General features: G+C 39.6%; 1 protein-coding gene across 1 annotated transcript; it reads right to left on the bottom strand.

The window, feature by feature from the left end:
- Positions 1-159: 159 nt before the first annotated feature.
- On the bottom strand, positions 160-24,776 carry CGAS (cyclic GMP-AMP synthase). Its single transcript, XM_058566770.1, has 5 exons — positions 24,014-24,776; positions 11,366-11,585; positions 7,336-7,578; positions 2,141-2,243; positions 160-1,015 (listed from the first exon to the last, which is right to left on the bottom strand). Exons 1-5 carry the CDS (start codon positions 24,638-24,640, stop codon positions 664-666), a joined length of 1,545 nt encoding a protein of 514 aa, XP_058422753.1. The 5' UTR covers positions 24,641-24,776; the 3' UTR covers positions 160-663.
- Positions 24,777-25,044: the final 268 nt, after the last annotated feature.

Raw genomic sequence — 25,044 nt, 5'->3', positions numbered from 1 at the left:
GAAAGAGAGTGACAGTTTACTCCACACCTGTTTCTCTGAGTTCTGTGCTATGTGTATGTATTGCCTTTTCAGAAATACATACACATACTAAAAATAAAAATAAATAAGAGAAAATAAGTTGTATGTTGTATATTTAGCCACATGTATTAAAGTACCCTATATTTTTCTACAAGATTATGAATTTCCTGAGACATGTAGAAACCATGTGGAACTTAATTTTTCATTTTTTTCTGACCTATCCTAACATATAGGACAGGTCATTGCTCTCAAATATATTTGTATGTTGAACAAAACCTACCAGTTTTATGGAGGCCATGATCATTTTTAATATTGTCTCTTGCAACCTTCCACACATTTGTGCTTGGTGAGAAGTGGGGTTCAGTAAGTGCATGATGAATTTAATTAAGGTGATAATGTACTTTTTCCTTCTTTTCATTCCAATCTGGTAAAGCTTTTAGATTTTAAATACTCTTTTTGCCTTTTATTCCTTAACTAATCTCTTTCCTAGGATAATCAACCCTTTTATACTGATTAGGGTTTATTAAGACAAACTGAGAGCTAAATATTTACATTCATTTTAGTCAATCATTGCTGCAACAAATTTCAAACACTGCAATCATTATACACTCACTCTAATTCTTGATTCTTTTTAAAAACATAATTTCAAAATTCACCAAAAACTGGAAATCCATTGCTTCTTTCATATTCAATTTGCTTTGACAGAAATTCTTTACTTGGTTTTTCAATTTGGTGTGGAGAGAACAGATTGACTCCAGGAATGAAATAATGCTCTAGACGCTCTGTCTCGAGGCAGTGAAGGAAGTATGCCACACAGCTGCCAAAGCAGAGCTCCAGGTCCTCGCAGCGCCACTGACTGTCATCCGGGTCCCGGGTACATACATGAAGGAAGGCCGTTTTCACATGGTAAGAACAGAATTTATCCAGTTCCTTTCGGTTTCTGAACTTTTTTTTCAGTTGTTCTAAAAGATATTTCATTAGTTTTAAACAATCTTTCCTGTTGAATAAAAAAGACAACCATTTATTTTTACTGATTTACAATCTCTTTCATTCCACAAAGAGCTTTAGCCATCTTATAGGAAAAACATATAAAGATACGAAAAACAATACAGATATTAAAATACATATAAAGATACAAAAAACAATAAAGATATATAAATAATACAAATATAGAGTCACTCTAAAATCTGATTATTTTTTCAAATATATGCTTTGAAGTTTCAAAAACATATTTTTCCCCATTCCTAGCTTAAATATTTTATTCTACCAGGATTAATTCAACTATATGAAACTGGCAGGTATTTATATTATTCATCCAGTTATTTAGTACCTAGAAAAATCTCGTTTCAATTTTTATAAAATTATTTTACCTTATTGGACTGCAAATATTTACACTATTCATCCAGTTACTTAGTAGTTGACAAAATTCAATGTTGATAAAAGTATTTAGCCTTATCAGCAATAAATTCTCCCTAATGCTTGCTTCCGAGCCTGCATACGAAGCTAAAGAATCACCCTGAGCCTGCATGCTGGGCATTCTTGTTTTGATCTTTTAACTTTTGTGACCCTTATACTGGACAACTTCAGAAATTCAAATGAACGATTCCTTTTCAACCTTAGTTCTTTATGGTGTGTATGCTACCAAGAAAAATAATTACCCATCTCTCAGTGTTATTTCAAGTTTAGCCAGTCAGTCTCCAGCCTTCAGCGCAGCCAACCCATCTAAAGCAAGCACCACTATCCAGTAAGAGTGATCCTTTGCCTCCTCCCATTATGTGACATTAATATTCATTACCTCGAAGCACCAGAATACTAAGACACATCCAATGTCATGGCTAGTGTTCACACTCTTTCACTCTGTCTTACTGTACACATCCACCTGGTGCAGGTTCGGGACTGTGATCCCTGGCTTTGCCTTCTAACCACACTCTTTACTCCAGCCTCAGGATCTGGCTTCCCTGGCTTCATGCTCACCCTCTAGATAACGCTCTAGGTCAGTCCAGCCATGCGCTGCCCCCAGAACTCAACCCAGCAATGATCATCTTCAGGTTTGAGCTATGGAGCCAACAAAGAATTAAACATCCCACAGATAATCCCTCATTTAACAAAATAAGGAAGTTACCTGCAACATTTCACTCCATTAATTTCACAGCATGTTTTAGATTGTCCATGATTTTTCAAAATATCCTTTTCAATGTGAGAGAAGGATAGCCGCCATGTTTCTTCTTAATTTCCAAAAGAAAAATAGAAAAGCACTTTACCAAAACATCCACATATAAACAACACAATATTTAAGTGATTTCCTTCCTTATCAGGGGGAGATAAACTAAAAGAAGTGAACAGATAATGTAATTACATATTAAAACAAATGATTTGAAGCAAACACTGGTCTGTCTGAGATAGGAAAAAATGGGGGGGGAAGGTCAGAGTTTAATATACTTAGCCATGGTATGATGTATTTTGTTTATTTTTGGATACTGTCCTTATATTTGTATTTTGTTTATTTTTTATACCATCTTTGCAAGTTTTGGTATTCATGTAAAAGGAACTAGAGCACGTTTCGTTTCTTTCTATTTCTTGGGAGAGTTTATGTAAGAAGAGAATGATGTCCCCTATTCTCCTCAAGTTTTACCACAGCTGACTCTTTTAAGCTCTGACCATCCTATTATCTAGTTGCTTTTATACTGGGAATGCATGGTTGGTTTATAATTTAAAAATCAAACAATATAATCCGTCACATTAACAGAATAGAGGAGAAGCATATGATCATATCAATAGAAACAGCAAATACAGCTAAGAAAATTTAACATTCATTCATCATTTAAAAAAAAAAACACCTCTCAGCAACTGAAATCTGGATGGAAACTTGATCTGATGAAAGGCAGATTAAAAAGAAAACACACGAGCATGATAATATAAGGTAACAAGTTGAGGTTTTTTCCTTTGAAATCAGGAAGGCAGCATGGCTGCTATGCCCATTTCTGTTCAACATGCACTGTCTATCCTAGCAAGCGTAGTAAGGGAAGGAAAAATGGGGATAGCACTGGAAAGGGAGAAACAAAGACACCATTATCGCTAGATGACATAACTGCATACGTAGAAAAGAAGTTGGGTGACAGGTATGTGAGTTCAATATATTCTTCAGTCTATTTTTCTATTGGTTTAAAATTTCTCATAATAAAAAAGTACAATTACCTATGAGTAAATCTAACAAAAGACACACAAAACTTCAGTGGAGAAATCTAAAACTTCACTGAGAAGTATCAGAGAGAATCTAAATAAATGGAGATGTGTACCCATACATGGATTGGAAGACTCCTCGTAAATATATCAAGTCTCCCCAAATTCACCTATAGATTCAATGTACTCTCAATCAAAATTCCAAAAAATGTTTTTGTGGAACTTGACAAGATAATACCAAAATTTTTATGAAAACGCAAAGGGTCAAGAATACCTAAAACACTCGAAGGACAAAGAGGAGAACTTGCCCTCCCAGATATCAAGACTTGTAAAAGCTACATTATGTATGACAATATGGTATAGTGCAAGGATAGAGAAAGAGTTTAACGGCACAGAATAAAGAGTGTAGTAATAGCTACACAATTATATGGACAATGAACATACAGAAAAGGTGGCCCTGAGCTGGGTGTGCTCATTGCCACTGTATAAATCCATTTATGACATCCATTTATGCCATTCTAGAAAGGGCAAAACTATAGAGATGGTAAACAGATCAGTGGTTGCCAAAGATTTGGGATGACCAGGGTTGCATAAGTGAAGCATAGGTGACTTTTTAGGGCAATGAAACTATTATGTCAGGGTAGATACATGATACGATGCATTTGTCAAAACGAGTAGAACTTTCTAGCACCAAGAGTGAACCTTAATGTATGCAAATTTTAAAAAAATCATTTAGGAAGTCAAAGGATCCCAGGAAATAATGCAGACTGTGAAAAGGGACTCTAACTGCATTACAAATGTATGAAACAACCTCCCTGAAGGAGGTGGGGGCAAAAGGTGCTGACTTAAGTTACTTTATAAACGAGGTCTGTAAGAATGAAGGCAAAACGAACTGTACACAAGCACTCTACTCTTGTTGATAATTGCTTCCCACGGGGAAATGGGTTTACAATTCTGAAACAACTATACACGTATACTGGAACTGAACAATTAAGTAAACGGGTGTCAGATGGTGGGTGCCAGGTTTTTCACTGTTGGAATGAGAGGTTACAGATAGTAAGGAGAGAAGGTTAGAATGATCCATGTTGTAACGGATTATAGTTAGAGACATCAGTATGAACTCATGTATAACTTAATATAGTACAGGTGGTTACATACAGAAATACTTGCAGATATGCGTGTATACTGAGATGAGTATATATACATATATTTCCTTGCTCCTTCAGCTGAGAAGGATGACACCTTAGTAGCAGAGTACACATAGCACTCAGATCTTGTTTTCTAGTATATTCTCCAATAAAAGGATTCAGGGCTTCTTGGAGAAATGACTGATTACAGGACTGAAGCGGGAAATATACAAGATGAGCCTGGAGCATCTGGCCAGAAAGTGAGTTAGTGCTGAAAACAAAAAACAAAACACCCCACAATTATGGGAGGTATGTCAAAAGGACACAGGAGCCAACTGAAAGGGACCCTAAAGGCCAAAGCTGGAACACTTTAAGCCATAAAATAAAGTAGTATTGGATTACAGCCCAAAGTATAAAACAAATACCATGAGTCCATACTGACATAAATGATTCAGTAAATAAATAAATGGGGGAGAAGAGACAAACCTCCCATGCAAAAGAATTCCAAATAATTTGTGTAAATACTCTGCTCTTAAAGAACTGGAGCATAACTCCCCTCTCCTTAAGTTTGAACTGTGCACAGTGACTCCCTTCCAAATGGTACGGGACAAAAAGGGGGGAAAAGAGCAACTCGACAGTGAAGAAAGCTGACAAACACGACCTCAGCCAGGTGATAGGTCAATATCAGCAGTGCTAAGTCATGTTCATGGCATGTACCCTTGATGTGATGTGAGGCGAATGCCACTTGACCTCTGTGGTCTTCCTCCCCAGACCCAGAACTCTAGTCTAATCCTCAGAAACATCAGACACATGCCACATGAGGGACATTCTACAAAACCCTGACTAGTCCTCCTCAAAACTGCTCAGGTCATCAAAAACAAGGAGAGACTGAGGAACTGTCACAGTCCAGAGGAGCACAAGGAGACGTGACGACTAAATGTCATGTGGTGTCCTAGATGGGATCCTGGGACAGAAAAAGGACATTAGATAAAAACTAAAGACTCAAGTATGGGCTTTAACAATACTGTATCAATATTATTAATTGTGACAAATGTATCATATTAATGTAAGATAATAGGGAAATATGTATGGGGTATAGGGGAACTCTACTATCTCTGCCATTTTTCTCTAAATCTAAAACTATTCTACAATTAAAACTTGATTTTAAAAAATTACTTTGAAATGTCATTTCTCACTTTTTGGATTATTGGCAAAAATTCCAAAGTTTAACGAGTTCTGCTGATAGTGCTGAGGGTGAAATAGGTACTCTCATACACTGCTGTGGGAATGCAAATTGGTGCAATCCCCTTGGAGGTGATTTTGGCAACATCTAGCAAAAATTGCCTATGGATTTACTTCTTGACCAGCTGTAAAAATAAAGTGTAAAAAGGAATGGGCACTACCTGGATAGAGAGCTATGGGGTGATATCCAAGATATCTTATGATGTGAAAAAAGGAAGGTGTACTTTTTATCTTAAAAAGGGAAGTAACACATACATATATATATATATATATCTGTATATATATATATATCTGTATTTACTTATATTTTTTACAAATGAAAGGTAAACCAAAAACAATTAAAAGGGTTTCTTATCAGTGAAGGAGAGAAGAGGGGAGAGGGGACACGAATGGAAGCTACGTTTCTCTAAGAAGACCTTTTTCTATTTTGAAACCATGTGAATGCTTTTAAAACAAAATGCTTATAAAACAAATTTAAATCAAAATTTAAAATCCAATATCTAAAATTAGAAACCATAATGAAACAAATTTAACTCTGTTGAGATGGGTAGTTAACCACCTGGAGAAATATTTTATGTGAGTTTAAACTTGATATTTTGACTGTCCTTTCATCTCAAGAACAAAAGAACTGCAAAGAAATCTTCAACTGTTTTGTTATAATTATACTCTTGGTAATAATACTGGTATTATTATTTTGAAACAGATATAAAGAGTAACAAAACAAGTTTGAAAATTTTAATTAAAAATCAAATAAATTATATTTTTAAAAATATAGCTTGTGAGACACGGAAATGTCCAGTAAAATGTTTGGAAAGGAAAAAGGTGGGTGTTATAAATGCCTGCAATCTAATCCAAGTATTTTCATTACTAATATCCCCCACTGTTCAGTCACTTGGGGACACACACACACACACATACACACACACAGGCAGGGTTTTGCCTGAATATCAATCATCTGGAATGATGAGAGATGGAGAAGAGCCAAGGGTAACAGAGAGCAGAGGTCAAGTGAGCACCCATCACTAGCCTCTACTTTCATCTTAATGAAAGGATGTAAGCAACTATCCAACCACACTGGCCTTTGTACAGCCACAGGGCCACTGAAGGCCTCTTTCTCATCTCTAGGCTGATCTGTTTCCCAGTCTTCCCCAAGGCAGTCGGCAGAGGGCCAGCAAGAGGGTGGTATGGGTCCTGTTGAGATTTCTCTATCACATACGCTGAGGGTTTCTTGGGGCAGCCATTCTAGAAATTGTTCAGGGCTACAACCCTTCTTTGCAGAAAGCTATGTTCCCTTTACAAAGCCATGAATAACGATATATGTAATTCCCTCTTATAAATATCTCTTCTTGCAGAAAACGACTCCTATATATATGCAACATACAAAGTTGTGATCTGTGTCCACAAAACCACAAGCCACCACACTAAGCATGATTGACCATTTCTGCGCTCTCTTCAGCAACACTCATTTATAACTTGGTTCATTTGCTTTGTGGTCTCCTCCAATCTCCCTGCAGTCGAGCAGTAGTAGGTGCCAAAAATCTTTATATAAATTTATAAGAGAAAAAGAAAATATTAGCTAATTTTTTCTCAGGTGGCAGAATAACTATGCCCTTTTCAATTCTGTCTCTTACCAAACTCCCATTCTGTAGCCTACTTAGCCTGATGGCTCTTGAAATGACAACAGCATTAGTTGATTTTTTACGGTCCTAGTACATAACATTAACAACTCTTTTGTACATCTTTAAGTTAACCTTCGCATTCAAGATACCTTGAAAACCATTTCCTTCCTTTGCATGCTTGGGTACCAGGTAAAACGGCTGTCGTCTTAGAGTGTTCTTAACTTTCACTCCAAGCCAATTATCGATGGGCAGGCCTTCCTTGGTGCTAGCAGGCCAGCTGCTTTTTGATTCCAGAGCCAGGATTATATCCACGGCTATTTCTTTAGGTTTTCTAATAAGTAGTGTTACAGCAGGGCTCCCTCTCCTCTTCCTCTCCACAATGACGTCTGTGTCTGTTTAAATGTATAAAAGGGAAGAAAGGGTTTATCAATCCAATTTTCTCTGAAAACATACAGAAAATAATAGAACTATGATTAGAAATCTATAAAGTGCTAAGTGTACGGTGAAAATTAATTCTAAAGTGGAAACTGACCCCACAAGGCAAAGTGTTTTACTCATTTAACCAATATTTATGGATGCCTATCATGGGGGGGTTGTCAAGATTCTGTCTAGTATATATGATGAGGAGCCCCTGGAGACTTTGGAGTTTGGGAGGACTGTGATTAAATTTTCATCTAACTTTATGGATGGCAGTTTGGAGGGAAGCCTGGAGAAGAGGTCAGAGGAGTAAGCAGCAGGGAGGAGAGAGGCAGTGGAGAAAACCACAGCAAGAGCCCAACACAGAGGGTGGGCGCCTGTGCTAGCACAGAGGCCATGAGCATCAAGACACAGGGAGCAACCCGTGTTCACTGCAGCATTAGTCACAATAGCCAATACATGGAAACAACCTGAGTGTCCACTGATGGATGAATGGATAAAGAAATTGTGCTACGTACGTAATGGAACATTATTCAGCCTTAACAAAGAAGGAGATCCTACCATTTGTGACAACATGGATGAACTTGCTGAGTGAATTAAGCTAGACACAGAAAGGCAAATACTGCATGATCTCACTTATATGCGGAATCTAAAAAAGTAGAATACAGAGAAGCAGCGAGTAGAATGGTGGTTACCGGGGGCGAGGAGGTGGGGAAAATGAGGAGGTGTTGGTCAAAGAGCACAGAGTTGCAGTTATGTAAGGTGAGTAAGTCTAGAGATCTAACATACAGCATGACATCCATCATTAATACTACCATATTCAATACTGGAAATGTGCTAAGAGAGCAGATTTCAGTTACTCTCACCACACATAAAAAAAGGTACGTATGTGAGAAGATATGTTAATTAGCTTGACTGTGGTAATCATTTCACTATGTATATGTATATCAAAACATCATGTTGTACACCTTAAATATATACCATTTTTATTTTTTATAAAAAAGATACAGGTAGCAGAAGTGAGAGCAATTAAAGAAGTTCAAATCAGCAGAACTAGTAGATGGACTGAATCTGTGAGGTAAGGAATAAAGTAGGAGTCTGGGATGCCATGCCAGGATTTTGGCCTGGGAAATGGTTGATGTTGATTTCATTCTGCAGTATAGAGTAAGCAGGAAGAAGAAAGATAGGGCAGAGATGAACGTCATTTTAGACACCTCAAGCTCTAGGTGCCTGTAGGACACCCAAGTGGAGATGGCCAATGGGCAAGTGCCTGTGGTGGTCAGAAATTCGGGAAAGGCCTCTAGATGAGAGAGATGGGATTTGGGGTTGTACAAGCAGTAGTTAGAGATTACTCCTAGATAAGATTTCTGGAAGGAACCACAGTGAGAGGGAAGATAGAGCACTAAGGAGAAAATCCTAGAGAACATCCTCATTTTCTTATCAGAAATCTGCAAACCTACCCACCTCTTTTACCCATTATATCCTTCTTCCCTCCTACTACCACCGAGGAAATGCCCGTCCACCTTTTTTTTTTTTAATTGTGAGGTGACACAAAATGTTTTTTTTTTTATTGTGAAATTTTTGTTGTACATTATCGTTTGTCAGTCACCATATAAATGCATCCCTCCACCCCTTGTGACCACCCCCCACCCCCCTTGTCCCTGGTAACCACCAAACGGTTCTATCTGTCCGTGTGTTGGTTTATCTTTCACATGTGAGTGAAATCATGCACTGTTTGTCTTTCTCTTTCTGGCTTATTTCGCTTAACATAATACCCTCCAGGTCCATCCATGTTGTTGCAAATGGGACGATTTTGTCTTTTTCATGGCTGAATAGTATTCCATTGTATATATATACCACATCTTCTTTATCCAATCATCAGTTGAGGGACACTTGGGTTGCTTCCATGTCTTGGCTATAGTGAAGAATGCTGTATCCATCCACCTTTTAAAGGCCCCCCCTGCACATGGTCTCTGGATCCCTCCTTCTCACCTTCTCAAGCACCTTGCTTCTTCAGTTCTCCCTTCTCCTGCATCAGCAGCCTCCCCTCCCTACTAGATCATTCTTATCTGTGTACAAAGGGTTCTAGTGTCTCATTCTAAAATATACCTCTCCCTTGACCCTATATCTGCCTCCTCCTCTGCCTCATCTTTCTACTTCCTTCGCAGCCAAAACTTTCTAAAGAGTTGTGTACACATGCTGTTTCTACTGCATCCCTGCCCTTTCTCTCGTGTGCTCATGACCCCACTGAAACTCCTACGTAAAAGTTACCAAAACCCGCATAAGTCCAAAGACCGAATCCAATGGTTTTCTGGATGTCAGCAGCACACTAAACAGTGACCACTCCTTCCGCAAAACACTCACAGCCCCCTCTTGCTCCTTCTCTTCTCCTCAACCTCTAATGGGGTCCCCTTCTCACCACTCTACTTAACATTGCAATCTTCCCCCATCCTATCCCCAACACTCCTGATCCCTCTCACTTTACTACACTTTTTCATCATAAGACTTACTACTTTCTAGCATACAAGATAATTATGTTTTCCATTTGTTATTAATTGCATGTCTGCCTTTACATGATTATTAGGTACAGAAGGGTGAGGATCTTCATCTATTTGTTCATTAATATATCTGAAATACCTAGAACACCCAGCACATTGGATGATCAATGAATACTGATTAAATTAATGAATAAATGAATCCACACTCTCTGCCTAGGTGGTCTCATCCATTGCCAATGTCGTTTATATGTTTACATGCAGCCCAAACGTATTGTCTGAACTCCAAACCTATGTCCAACTACATACTTGACACATTCACTTCAAGGCACCAGAGGAATCTCTAACTTCACCTATCCAAAGCCAAACTCTTAATTCATACCCCAAAATACATTCTTCCTCGGTCCTTCCTATCTTAGAAAATGGCATAATCAATCCACACAGGTGCTCAACCCAAAAACCTGGGAGGCTTCTTTACTTCAATCCTCTCTCTCACCCCTACACTTAATCCAGAAGTAGTGCTACTATAGCTTGGATATGTCTGCTTCTCTCCATCCCCAGCCCCCTGCTCCCACCCCCATCTAAGCCACCACTATCTTTCACCTGAACTATTACAATATTTTCCTTTCTCATCTCCTTATTTGCCTTATAATATCTTCTCCATAGAAGCCACAGTAACCTTTTAAAAACACAAAGCCAATCATTACTCCCTAATTAAAACCTGGCTTCTCAATGAACATGGAATAAAATCTGAATTCCTTTCCAGGATCTACAAGTCCTTGCAGAATCTGGCCCCTGGCCACCTCTTCAACTTCATTTCATGTCATTCTTCCCCTTGTCCACATGGGCTTCTTTTTATTCCTTGAGCTTGCCAAGCTCTTTTCTGCCTTAGGGCCTTGCTCCACCACCCACTCTACTCCAATTGCTACCACTTCTCCCAGTTCATTCCCTTCAGAGCAATCACCGCAACCTGTGTTTACAAGCTTCAGGCTTCAAGAGGGGATCCCACCGATTTTATTCAACAACATATACCAAGTGACACAGGCAGCAGTTCAGTGATTAGTCAATGGAGACCAAAATAGAGCCAATCAACATTTAGGAAGAGTATCAAGAAAATGTAATAGACTAAAAACAAGAGCAAAGAACTGTTTCTAGAAGGTAGTAGTCAACATCCTGCTGCAGAGAGGTCAAGAAAGATCAGGAAAGGAGTGTTTGGCAATTAGTAGGTACAATTAGGCCTTTAAGAATCAAAAGTCAAAAATCTTACCTTCGATGTGTTTAATTTCTTCCTTAATGATTTTCCTAAACTTGGACAGCATCTTAGAAGCTGATAATATTTCCTCTTCTAAAAACTCACTCAGAGGATTTCCTTTGGGATTTCTTTTGAACTTCACAAAGTAATGAGCACCACTGTTGCAATATTCTTCTAGCTGAATTCTGGGGACCTCCAGTTTGAACATAACATCAAATTCATTAGGAGAAGAAATCTAAAAAAAAACGTAAAAAGAGCACTGAAATGTTTGCTTGTGAATATTTTCCAAGCAAATGCAATTTTTTTCTTGAAATTTCCACTTAAAATTCTACTTTGAGCAGGTGACATCAGCATTACGGGGGAGCGAACTCTTCCCTGAGACTCTTCCCCCAAGATACAACAAAAAGGACATTCATAAACCAACAGAGGACATTCATGCAACACAAGAGACATCTGAGAGACCCATACAGCCATATGTCTGAAGGTGGAGGTGCCGGATCCTGTGGGAGGAAGTGGAAGAAGGTAAAGGGATCTCCTCTCCCTCCCCAGCAGTGACCTAGGGCACGGGACCGTGTGCAGCTCTGAGAAGAGAGTGGGGAAGGGAAGGTCTCTGTGGGAACACCTTCACTCCCCGAGTTGCCTCCCAGCCATGGGGAAGCTCCACACAGAGGAGGCTAAGCTATTGTGGGGTGTCTTCATCAAGCCAGCACCCCAGGAGGGCAGATAGCGAGGGAAGAGCAAGAACGGTCCTGGGATTGCACACATCAAACAGAACACCCCTCCTCCGATCCAGCGCACCAGCTCAGCCAATCGGCCAGAGCAAGGGACCGCGGCCAGAGCACGTGCACATGCCTTTATAAAGGAGCAGCGAGCAGGTAATCGCAGACAGGCCCTGTCAGCATAGATTCCCAAGGACAGGCACAGACACTGCAGGCTAAGAATACACAGCTCCTGACCCCCCGCCCCCAGTGGTGGCAGGTGGGATCTGTGACCAGATGCTATCACTATGCGAAGGCACAAATCCACCCCATCAAATAGTATGAAGAAATATATTAATACTCCAGACCGGAAGGAACATGACAAGCACCCAGAAATCAATCCTGAAGCCACAGAAATTTACAATCTAAATGACAGAGAATTCAAAATAGCTATCATAAAAAAACTCAAGGATTTACAAGAAAATTCTGAAGACAGTTCAATGAAATCAGGAATAAAATTAATGAACAGAGGGAATTCTTCACAAAAGAGATTGAAACTATAAAGAAAAACCAATCAGAAATGTTGGAGATGAAAAACACAATCATGAGATTAAAAAAATCTGGAGTCCTTTAATAACAGAGCTGATATTATGGAGGACAGAATTAGCAGTTTGGAGGACAAAAATGTACAAAAGCTTCAGATGCAGGAGGAGAGAGAACTAAGACTAAAACAGAAATGAAGAAATTCTCTGAGAAATATCCAACTCAATTAGGAAATGCAACATAAGAATTATAGGTATTCCAGAGGTAGAAGAGAGGGATAAAGGAGCAGAAATCTTGTTCAAAGAAATAATAGGTGAGAACTTCCCAAACCTGGGGAAGGAGCTGGAATTACAAGTAAAAGCAGCTTATAGAACATCTAATTACATCAATGTAAAAAGACCTTATCCAAGGCATATAGTAGTAAAACTGTCAAAAGTCAATGACAAAGAAAAAATATCAAGGGCAGGAAGGCAGAAGAAAATAACTTACAAAGGAACCTCTATAGGCTTTCAGCAGATTTCTCAGCAGAAACTTTACAGGCTAGGAGTCATTAGAATGATACATTCAAAATTCTGAAAGACAAAAACTTTTAGCCAAGAATACTCTATCCAGTGAAAATATCCTTCATATATGATGGAGAAATAAAAACTTTCTCAGATAAACAAAAGGTGAAGGAGTTCATCACCACAAAAACCCCCCTACAAGAAATGATCAAGAAGGCCCTCATACCTGAAAAAAAAAAGAAAGGGTTTACAAAGCCTTGAGCAAAGAAATAAATAGGCAGAAAAAATCAGAAAATTGCAGCTCTCTATGAGAACAGGTTGGCAAACACTTAATTATAACGTAAAGATAAAGGGAAGAAAAACATCAAAAATAACTATAATTTGTCATTTTAATCACAAACTGACAACACAAAACAGAATAAGTTGTGACAAGAATAACTTAGAAGGAGAAGGGGAAAGGGATGGAAACTGCTTAGACTAGGGAAATAAGAGGCTCTCAGAAAATGGACTATCTTATCTACAAGATTTTTTTTGTTTTTAATGAGGAAGATTAGTCAGGAGCTAACATTTGTTGCCCATCCTCCTCTTCTTGCTGAGGAAGATTGGCCCTGGGATAACATCCGTGTCCATCTTCCTCTATTTTATATGTAGGATGCCTGCCACAGCATGGCTTGATAAGCAGTGCACAGGTCCATGCCCAAGATCCGAACCTGCGAACCCTGGGCCGCCAAAGCAGAACATGCAAACTTAACCACTACGCCACCGGGCAGGCCCCTCATCTACGAGATTTTTTTATACAAACCTCATAGTAACCACTCAAGAAATAATCAGAACAGAGACACAAATGATAAATAAAGATAAAACTGAGAAAAACAACATAGAGAACTACCAAACTGAATTGGCAGTACGAAATACATGGGACGAGCACAGGGAAATACAGAACAAGTGGAAAACAAGTGATAAAATGGCAGCATTAAGCCCTCATATATCAATAATCACTCTAAATGTAAATGGATTGAATTCTCCAATCAAAAGACACTGAGTGGCTGGATGGATTCAAAAACAAGATCCAACAATATGCTGCCTCCAGGAAACACATCTCAGCTCTAAAGACAAACACAGGCTCAGAGTGAAGGGATGAAAGACAATACTCCAAGCTAATGGCAAACAAAAGAGAGAAGGTGTTGCCATACTTATATCAGACAAAGTAGACGTCAAGATAAAAAAGGCAATAAGAGACAAAGAGGGGCAGTATGTAATGCTAAAAGGGACATTCCACCAAAAGGACATAACATTTATGAATATATATGCACCCAAAACAGGAGCACCAAAGTACCTAAAGCAGGTATTAAAAAACCTAAAAGGAGATATTAACAGCAACACAATAATAGTAGAGGACCCTAACACCCCACTTACATCAATGGATAAATCATCCAGCCAGAAAATCAACAATGAAATCGTGGAATTAAATGAAAAACTAGACCAGATGTACTTAACAGAAATATATAGAACACTCCATCCAAAAACAGCAGAATACATATTCTTCTCAAGTGCACATGGAACATTCTCAAAGATAGACCATATGTTGGGAAACAAGGCAAGCCTCAATAAATTTAAGGAGGTTGAAATAATATCAAGCATCTTTTCTGACCATAATGCTATGAAACTAGAAATCAACTACAAGAAAAAAGCTGGGAGAGTGGCAAATATATGGAGACTAAAAAACATGCTACTGAACAACCAATGGATCGCTGAAGAAATTAAAGGAGAAATCAAAAAATATCTGCAGACAAATTAAAATGAAAGTACCATATCATACACCATACCAAGTCATATGAGATGCAGCAAAAGTGGTCATAAGAGGGAAATTCATAGCAATACAGGCCCACTTTAACAAACAAGAAAAATCTCAAACAAGCAACCTTAAACTACACGTAACAGAACTAGAACAAGAAGACCCAAGGAAGCCCAAAGTCAGCAAAAGGAGGGAAATAACAAAAATTACAGCAGAAATACATTGAAACCAAAAAAAAACAGTAGACAGGATCAATGAAACTAGGAGCTGGTTCTTTGAGAAGATAAACAAAATATAAGCCCTTAGCCAGACTCACTAAGAAAAAAAGAGAGAAGGCTCAAATAAATAAAATTAAAAATGAAAGAGGAGAAATGACAACAGATACCACAGAAATATAAAGTATTATAAGAAAATACTATGAAAAATTATAAGCCAACAAATTGGACAATCTAGAAGAAACGGATAAATTCTTAGACTCATACAGCCTCCCAAAACTGATTCAAGAAAAAATAGAGAATCTGAATAGACCAATCACAAGTAGAGACGGAAACAGTAATCAAAACCCTCTCAAAAAATAAAAGTCCAAGACCAGATGGCTTCTCTGGAGAATTCTGCCAAACATTCAAAGAAGATTTAATACCTACCCTTCTCAAACTATTCCAAAAAATTGAAGAAGATGGAATATTTCCTAACACATTTTAGGAGGAAAATATCACCCTGATCCCAAAGCCAGTCAAGGACAACACAAAGAAGGAAAATTACAGGCCAATATCACTAATGAACATAGATGCAAAAATCCTCAACAGTTTGCCACTGAATACAGCAATACATTAAAAGGATCATGCACCATGATCAAGTGGGATTTATACCAGGGACACAGGGATGGTTCAACATCTGCATATCAATCAATGTGATACACCACATTAACAAAATTAGGAATAACAATCACATGATCATCTCTATAGATGCAGAGAAAGCATTTCACAAGGCCTAACATCCATTTCTGATAAAAATCCTCAATAAAATGGGTAAAGAAGGAACATACCTCAACATAATAAAGGCCATATGTGACAAACCCACAGCCAACATCATACTCAATAGTGAAGATCTGAAAGCCAACGCTCTGAGAACAGGAACAAGATAAGGGTGCGCATTCTCACCACTCCTATTCAACATAGTACTGGAGGTTTTGGTCAGAGCAATTAGGCAAGAAAAAGAAATAAAGGGCATCCAAATTGGAAAGGAAGAAGTGAAACTCCCACTGTTTGCAGACGACATGATTAGAAGATGTCATCTAAAGGAAACATATAGAAAACTCTAAAGAATCTATCAGAAAACTATTAGAAATAATCCACAACTACAGCAAAGTTGCAGAGTACAAAATCAACTTACAAAAATCAGTTGCATCTTTGTACTCTAATAATGAGCTAACAGAAAGAGAACTCAAGAATACAATCCCATTTACAATCACAACGAAAATAATAAAATATCTAGGAATAAATTTAACCAAGGAGGTGAAAGACCTATACACTGAAAACTATAAGACATTATTGAAAGAAATCGATGATGACATAAATGGAAAGATGTTCCATGCTCATGGATTGGAAGAATAAACATAGTTAAAATGTCCATACTACCTAAAGCAATCTACAGATTCAGTGCAGTCCCAATCAGAATCCCAATGACATTCTTCACGGAAACAGAACAAAGAATCCTAAAATTTATACAAAACAACAAAAGACCCCGAATAGCCAAAGCAATCCTGAGGAAAAAGCTGGAGGCATCACAATCCCTGACTTCAAAATATACTACAAAGCTATAGTAATCAAAACAGCATGGTACTGGTACAAAAACAGACACACAGATCAATGGAACAGAATTGAAAGCCCAGAAATAAAACTACACATTTGTGGACAGCTAATCATTGATAAAGGAGCCAAGAACATACAATGGACAAAGGAAAGTCTCTTCAATAAATGGTGTTGGGAACATGGCACAGCCACATGCAAAAGAATGAATGTAGACCATTATCTTACACCATACACAAAAATTAACTCAAAATGGATTAAAGACTTGAATGTAAGACCTGAAACCATAAAACTCCTAGAAGAAAATATAGGCAGCACACTCTTTGACATCAGTCTTAGAAGAATCTTTTCAAACACCATGTCTACTCAGGCAAGGGAAACAAAAGAAAAAATAAACAAATGGAACTTCATCAGAGTAAAGAGCTTCTGCAAGGCAAAGGAAACCAGGAACAAAACGAAAAGACAACCCACCAACTGGGAGAAAATATTTGCAAATCATATATCCAATAAGGCGTTAATCTCCAAAATATATAAAGAACTCACACAACTCAACAACAACAAAAAAAAACAACCTGGTCAAAAAATGGGCAGAGTATGTGAATAGATATTTTTCCAAAGAAGATATACAGATTACCAACAGGCACACGAAAAGATGTTCAACATCACTAATCATCAGGGAAATGCAAATCAAAACTACACTGAGGGGGCCGGCCCGGTGGCGCAAGTGGTTAAGTGCACGTGCTCTGCTGCGGTGGCCTGGGGTTCGCCAGTTTGGATCCCGGGCGCGGACCAACGCACCGCTTGTTAAGCCATGCTGTGGCAGTGTCCCATATAAAGTAGAGGAAGATGGGCATGGATGTTAGCCCAGGGCCAGTCTTCCTCAGCAAAAAAAAGAGGAATATTGGTATCGGATGTTAGCTCAGGGCTGGTCTTCCCCACAAAATAAAGAAAAAAAAAAAACTACACTGAGATATCACCTTACCCCCGTTAGAATGGCTATAATCACCAAGGCAAAAAATAAAATATGTTGGAGAGGATGTGGAGAAAAGGGACCCCTCATACACTGCTGGTGGGAATACAAACTGGTGCAGCCACTATGGAAAACAGTATGGAGATTTCTCAAAAAATTAAAAATAGAAATAGCGTATGACCCAGCTATCCCATTACTGGGTATTTATCCAAAGAACATGAAATCAACAATTCAAAGAGACTTACGCACCCCTATGTTCACTGCAGCATTACTCACAAGAGCCAAGATGTGTAAGCAACCCAAGTGCCCATCGACTGATGACTGGATAAAGATATGGTGTATACACACACACACACACACACACAAATGGAATACTAATCAGCCATAAAAAAGACAAAATCGTCCCATTTGCAACAACATGGATGGACCTGGAGGGTATTACGTTAAGCAAAATAAGCCAAAGACAGACAAACACCATATAATTTCAGTCATATGTGAAAGATAAGCGAACACATGGACAAAGAGAACAGATTAATAGTTACCAGAAGGGAAAGGGGTTGGGGGGGGTGGGCAAAAGGGGTAAAGGGGCACATATATATGGTGACTGAAAAATAATAATGTACAACGGAAATTTCACAATGTTAGAAACTATTACGACCTCAATAAAAAAACGTAAAAAAAAAAACCCTCTACTTTGAAAAGCAAAATTCCTAATATTTATACCCTTTGGGAGTGGGACTAATGGAACTGGGAGAGTATTATTGGTTTTAGTTTGTAGGTTCCATATTCATTTTTTTTACCACGAGTATGCATTATTTTTATAATTTAAAGCAATTTTAAATGACAGCATGTAAGCTTTAAAAATCTGTACCAGTCTTTTTGTGAGTTTAAAACTTAATAAAATTAAAGACCTTTAAGGTGCTATCTTTTACATCACAAGATACACACTGCAGCCACACTCCTGTCACAATGGTCTCAAAAATTTGAGCAGTCACCTGCTGGCTAGGTGAGCAAGGGCCATCTCATTATAGCTGCCGGTCACCTAAGTGAGTGTGAGCTCCAGGTCATGAACTACATTAGTGTCTTTGAACCATAGCATTTTAGGAGCTTCGAAGAATCTTTTTCATCTGCACAATAATAATAATTACAGTAATTATAGTAAATGATTATTTTCCTATATTAAAAATGCCACAAGTCTTTCATTTGTTAGGAGTACGCTTCAAATACAGCCATTGGACTGTACTATTCAACATGGTAACTAGCAGCCACAAATGTCTACTGACCATGTGAAATGTGGCTAGTCTAAACTGAGATGTACTGTGCTGGGTACTGAACTGTGTCCTCCCAAAAGTGGTACGTTGAAGCCCTAACCCCCAATGTGACTGTACTTGGGGAAAGGACATTTAGGAGGTAATCAAGGTTAAACAAGATCATGAGGGTAGGGTCCTAATCTAATAGAGTTGGTGGCCTTATAAGGAGAGAGAGAAAGAGAGAGATTGCTTTCTCTCTGCACACATGCACCGAGGAACACAGTGAGGACACAGGGAGAAGGTGGCTGTCTACAAGCCAGGAAGAGAGCCCTCACCAGAATCTAATCATGCTGGCAGCTGCATCCTGGACTCCCTGCCTCTAGAATTATGAGAAAATAAATCTCTGTCATTTAAGCCACCCATTCTATGGTATTTTTTACCATAGAATGGTACCATATGGCAGGCCATGCTGACTAGAACATATTATAAGAGTGAAACAAACACTTGGAGTGACGTTGGCAGGAATGAAGTAAGAGCCTCTGAAAATCCACTCTTCCATACAAGCAACAAGAACATGGGCAGAAATAGTCAAATCCAACTTTTTCAGATCTCTGTAAATTAACCAAGGCTTGCAATAATCCAAAGAGGATTTATTCAAGAAAAACGGCTGAATGCTATTAAGAACAGTGAGCTCTGCGGGCATTCTAAATTGCCCTACTCTCATCCCCAGTAACACAGAAGGTTCTCTCATTCCCACTCCCTGTTGGAAACCCTCCACCAAAAATAGCCACTACTCTGACTTCTAACACCACAGATCAGGTGCGCCTGTTTGGGAACATCATATAAACTGAATCATGTAGTAGGTACTCTTTTATATCTGACTCCTTTCATTCAACATTATGTTTGTGAGATGCATCCATACTATTATGTGTATTGGTAGTTTGTTCCTTTCCATTCTATGTAGCATTCCACTGAGTCAATGGAATATACCAAAATATATCTACTTATTCTGTTGTTGAGTAGTTGGCTCGTTTCCAGTTTTTAACTACTACAAACAATTCTGAGTTTAACTATTACAAAGCTGTTCTGAGCATTCTTCTATATGCCTTTTGGTGGACATGAGCACTCATTTATATTGTATATATACCTAGGAGTGGAATTGCTGGACCACAGGATAGGCATATCTTCAACTTTAGAAGAAACTGTCCATTTTCCAAAGAAGTAGTACCAATTTATCCTCCTATCAATCTAAGGGAGTTTCAGTTGTTCCCAATCTTCTCCAACACTTGGAATTGTCAAATCTTTTAAAATTTTAGCCATTCTAGTGGATAGATATGTGGTAGAAGTTCATCACGGTTTTAATTAACATTTTCCTGATGATTAATGATGTTGAGCACCTTTCATATGTTAATTGCTATTTGGACTGCATATTAAAATGTCTGTTCAAATCTTTTGCCAAATTTTAAATCAATTTGTCTCTCTTTCTCTTATTGATTTGTACTGGTCGTTTGTCAAATGCATATATTGAAAGTATCTTCTCCGAGTCTGTGGCTTGCATTTTCACTCTCTCAATGGTGTCTTCTGATGAACAGTTCTTCATTCTTTTTTTTTTTTTTTAAGCCATTTTATTTTATTTTATTATTTTGTGTGTGTGTGCGGAAGACCAGCCCTGAGCTAACATCCATGCTAATCCTCCTCTTTTTGCTGAGGAAGACCAGCTTTGAGCTAACATCTATTTCGAGTCCTTCTCCTTTTTTTTCCCCCAAAGCCCCAGTAGATAGTTGTATGTCATAGTTGCACATCCTTCTAGTTGCTGTATGTGGGACGCGGCCTCAGCACGGCCGGAGAAGCGGTGCATCGGTGCGCGCCCAGGATCCAAACCTGGGCCGACAGTAGCGGAGCGCGCGCACTTAACCACTAAGCCACGGGGCTGGCCCAACAGTTCTTCATTCTAATCAAGTCCAATTTATCTATCTTTTATGGTTAGCAATTTTAGTGTCCTATTTAAGAAATATTTGCACATCTCAAAGTTATGAAGATATTCTTCTATGCTTTTTTGTAGAAGCTTTATTGTTTTATCTTTCACCTTCACGTCTGATATATCTCAAATTAATTTTTGTGTATGATATGTGGTAGGTGTCAAAGTTCATGTTTTTCCCATACGGGTATACAATTGACCCAGCACTGATTATTGAAAGGACCACCCTTTCCTCCACTGAATTACATTACTGTACTTATTGTGTATTGAATTATATATGCAGGTCTGTTTCTGGACTTTCTATTCACTTGGCCTATTTGTCTATCATTGCCCCAATAACAACTGCTTAATTAGGACAGCTTTATAGAAAGTCTTGCTCTTTGGGAGAGTAAATCCTCCAACATTTTCTCCTTTAGAATTGCTTTGGCTATTTTAAGTCCTTTGCATTTCCATATAAATCTTATAATCAGCTTGTCAATTTAAACAAAAAATTGATGGGATTTTGACTGAGACTGCATGAGGATAGATCAACTTGAGGAAAACTGACCATGATATAGTTTTCCATTTATTTAGTCCCTCTTCAAATTTATTCAGTAATGTTTTGAAGTTTTGAACATCTTTAACAAGATTTATTCCTAAATATTTGTTTTTGATGCTATTGTAAATGGCATTTTTAAATTTTCATTTTCACTTTTTTTTGCTAGTATACTGAAATATTTTGATTTTTGTTTATTGACTTTGTATCCGGGAACCTTGCTAAATTCACTAATTTGTACGAAAATCTAATCAAGTCATCTGTATATAATAACAGTTTTATTATTCCTTTTTCAATCTTATGCATTTCATTTCTTTTTCTTACCTTGTTGCATTGGCTGTATATATTCCTTTGCCTGGTCTTTTTTTTGTTCAACATTATGTTTGTAAGATTCATTCATGTTGTTGCATGTTGTAGTTCGTTCCTTTTCTTTACTGGTTAATGTGTCACTGGTTAAAACCACTAGATTGATGTCTATATAACCTTTTCACTCAGTCCAAACTTCATAATTAGTAAAGTGCACTAACATCTAGGACAAAAAGAACATTATGGACTGGCAATTCTACACGAATTTTCTACAAGAAATTTTCCAGATTTTCACCTAGAACTTGATAATATTACAATAAAATATATGAATGGAAATGTGTCAATATAGAAACAAGTAAATAAATTACTGAGAAGCATGTTTTGTCTATCCTTTTACCAATTATAAAGAGTCTGGAATCCAATTGTGAAATCCAAGTGTATGCGTAACAAGAAAATACACCAAAATGATAACAGTGACTAAAATAAACAGAAACAATATGGTTCTCCTATATGCTTTTCTGAGTTTTCCAGGGACATCAACATGGAAGGGGCAAATATGGGAGAGGCTGAAGAAAGAAGTAAGGAGGGGAGGTGCTGTGCTGTGGGTGCCTGCTGGAGGGCAGGCAGTGGGTCAAACCTACAATGAACCCATATGAATTTCATAATCAGTTAAAAAGCAATAAATACATTTTAGATAAAACAAATTTCATTGAATTTCTTTCCATCAGCATGAGAGTGGTTCTGAGGAGACTGCTCTCTAAACGTCTTATTGTTCTCTAGTTCTAATAACTTTCTTTTTCCTTTGGACCCTCCATGTAATTGAACTGATTGATATTTATGTAATAAGAATCATGCTCAAGACAGATAGTGTGATGAAAGTTTTGCTCACCTGACTTTCAAGAAATTTTAGATGGAATTATATGAGTGGTCTTCAGTGCTAAAGAGTTACAGATCCAAAGACTGATACATACACTATCTTTTTGACAATAAACAAATGTCACTGGGTGTACACCAATGAAATGAGTGGTTGTATAGGGTACAAAGTTGTGTATAACATTCCATGAGAATGGAGCTTACAATCTAGGTGGGAAGCCAAAACAAAAATATGTGAAAGCTTTAATCTCCACTGAAGGTAACTGTTTCCACTGAAGGTAACCAAGTTAAACACTTACTATTGGAATGAAATCTGAATTTGCTACCCTGAGAAGACAGGGTTTGTCTTAAGAGAGAGCACCCATCCTTTCTTCTTGAGCACATTCATTCATTCATTCACTTGAATGCTTGCTATGTGTTAAGGCTGAGAGATACACAGATGCATAATATTTGGCCTGCTCTCTTAAGAGTTTATAATCCTAAAACCCTAAATCCCAAATTTTAAAGTCATCTACCTTCTGGAGAACAGTAGCTAATCGAATACAGTCAATATATAACTCTAAAATAAATTATGATTATCTAATAAAGATATGCTGTCAGTCTCTATTCCCGTTCACACTACACCCAAGATCTTACACAGAGCTAATGGAGGTGCACAGCCCCGCACTCAGAAAACTGACTAGGCCAAAAACCACTAAAGAAAGCTGCCACCGGTTGGGGAACAGACTTCAGCAAGGGATCTGCTCCTAAACCTTCAATCTATGTTGGAATGAGGACTTGAATGACTCAACCACACACAAGCAAATGGAGCTGTGCAAGACACATTTAAAAACAATTCCATCCGACGTGTATTCGGGAAGTTTGCTTTTCAGTATCTGTAGATTTTCTCCTAAATTTTTTTTAACATCACCCACTGTGAGCTCCCAATGACTTCTGTATAAGAAATTAAGGAGAGAAGGAGCCCGCGGGGGCTGCGAGGACAAACTGAAGATATTTCTCCTATGGAGCACAGATGTCCTCCTTACAGGAAAATTTCATAGATATATTGATTCTCTGGAATCTTTCGTAGACTAGTCCTGCTTATCCAAGTCAGAATCCGACCACGGACCACCAAGTATAGCACAGTTACAGGTCTCGACACAGGTCTGCTTGCATGAATGAATCTATACATTTGAATTCCCTCAGTAGCAGTGTCTTGACCGTAGCTAGCAATCAATACTGGACAGCTCTAAGTTCGCTGGATGTGTAGATGAATAAACGAACCAACAAGTGTTCGTCGTTTTAATCAGAAGTTCGTCACAGGCCGCGAAAGAACACGAGTCTGAGTTCCTTGGCGGGGAGGTGCGGCCGCGTGGGGGCTGGGGCGGGCTGGGAGCGGGCGCGGAGGGAGGGCGGGCGGCTCACCTTCACGCGCTCGTAGTAGCTGCCGGTGCGCAGCAGCGTGACGCCCCTGAACTCGGACTCGCAGCGCTGCAGTCTCTGCACCAGGTGGTCCACAAGCCGGTTCACCACCTCCGCTGCCGCCGAGATCTCCTGGCGGCTCAGCCGCAGCCTCTCCAGCACCGCCCGAGGCTTCCAGGCGCCGGGCGCCGCTTCCCTCGGGCCGAAAGTCGGGGCGGGGCCCAGCGGGCCAAGGCCGGGGCGCTGCGTGGGTCCGGGCGGGGGCCTCGGCTTCGCAGCGGAGCGCGCGCCCCGGTCGCGGCGACACCCGGCACCAGGGAGGGGCGGCCCCGGGGCCGCGGGAGGCGGCCGGTCCGCCGCGTCCCCCGCGCTGGGCGGCGCCTGCCCGGTGCGGGCCCCCCGCGCGCGCCCCTGCGGCCTTTCCCGCGCGCCCGCGGCGCCCTCCCTCCGCGTGGGGCCCGGCGCCCTGGCGGGGTCGCCGGTCTGCGCCTTGGGCCGGGCGGCCGCGGGGACGCCCGCAGGCGCGCCGGGCTCCGTCGGGGCGCCCTCCCCACCCTGCGCCGGAACCCGGGGCGCTGCCGCCCCGGCCTTCGAAGCTGTCCGCGTCGCCTTTCCGCGCCGAGGGTCCATGGCTGGCGCTCCCTGATCTCCGAAAGGCGACCGGGCTCCGGAAAGGCCGAGGAGGAGGGACCGACAGTCGCGGTTAGAAATGAAACTTAAAGATCTGGCGGGAAGCAGCGCGCGCGGAAAGCGATGCGCACGCCGGGAGGTCACGAGGGCCGCCCCGCGAGGCAGGCTTCCCGGCCTCCAGGGCGGCGGTGCCGCGGGGGACCAGACGGCGCAACCCCAGGGCTCAGAGGACGCTCGCCAGCTCTGAAAGCCAGATGCGTTTGCTGGCGCACCGCCTGAAATAATGTGGACGACCACAAACCTCGCACATTGAAGTTGACAGGAAAACTTTTTCAATGGAAGTTTAAGGGTTATTTTTTATTAATGGGAAATTGTAAATGTTCAACTTTCACAAGATGGAATGA

This window comes from Diceros bicornis, chromosome 23 (assembly GCF_020826845.1).
Source record: "Diceros bicornis minor isolate mBicDic1 chromosome 23, mDicBic1.mat.cur, whole genome shotgun sequence".
Lineage (NCBI taxonomy): Eukaryota > Metazoa > Chordata > Mammalia > Perissodactyla > Rhinocerotidae > Diceros > Diceros bicornis.
Note: the sequence above shows the minus strand (reverse complement) of the source record. Positions and strands in the feature narration are given on the sequence as shown.

Bases quoted from the DNA above. Each gene is read 5' to 3' on its own strand.
- CGAS (XM_058566770.1), bottom strand. From the start codon at position 24,640: ATGGACCCTCGGCGCGGAAAGGCGACGCGGACAGCTTCGAAGGCCGGG. The intron at 7,579-11,365 runs GTAAGATTTTTG...ACATTTAAACAG, and splicing joins AGAAATTAAACACATCGAAG to ACACAGACGTCATTGTGGAG. The intron at 1,016-2,140 runs GTAACTTCCTTA...TTTATTCAACAG, and splicing joins AATGGAGTGAAATGTTGCAG to GAAAGATTGTTTAAAACTAA.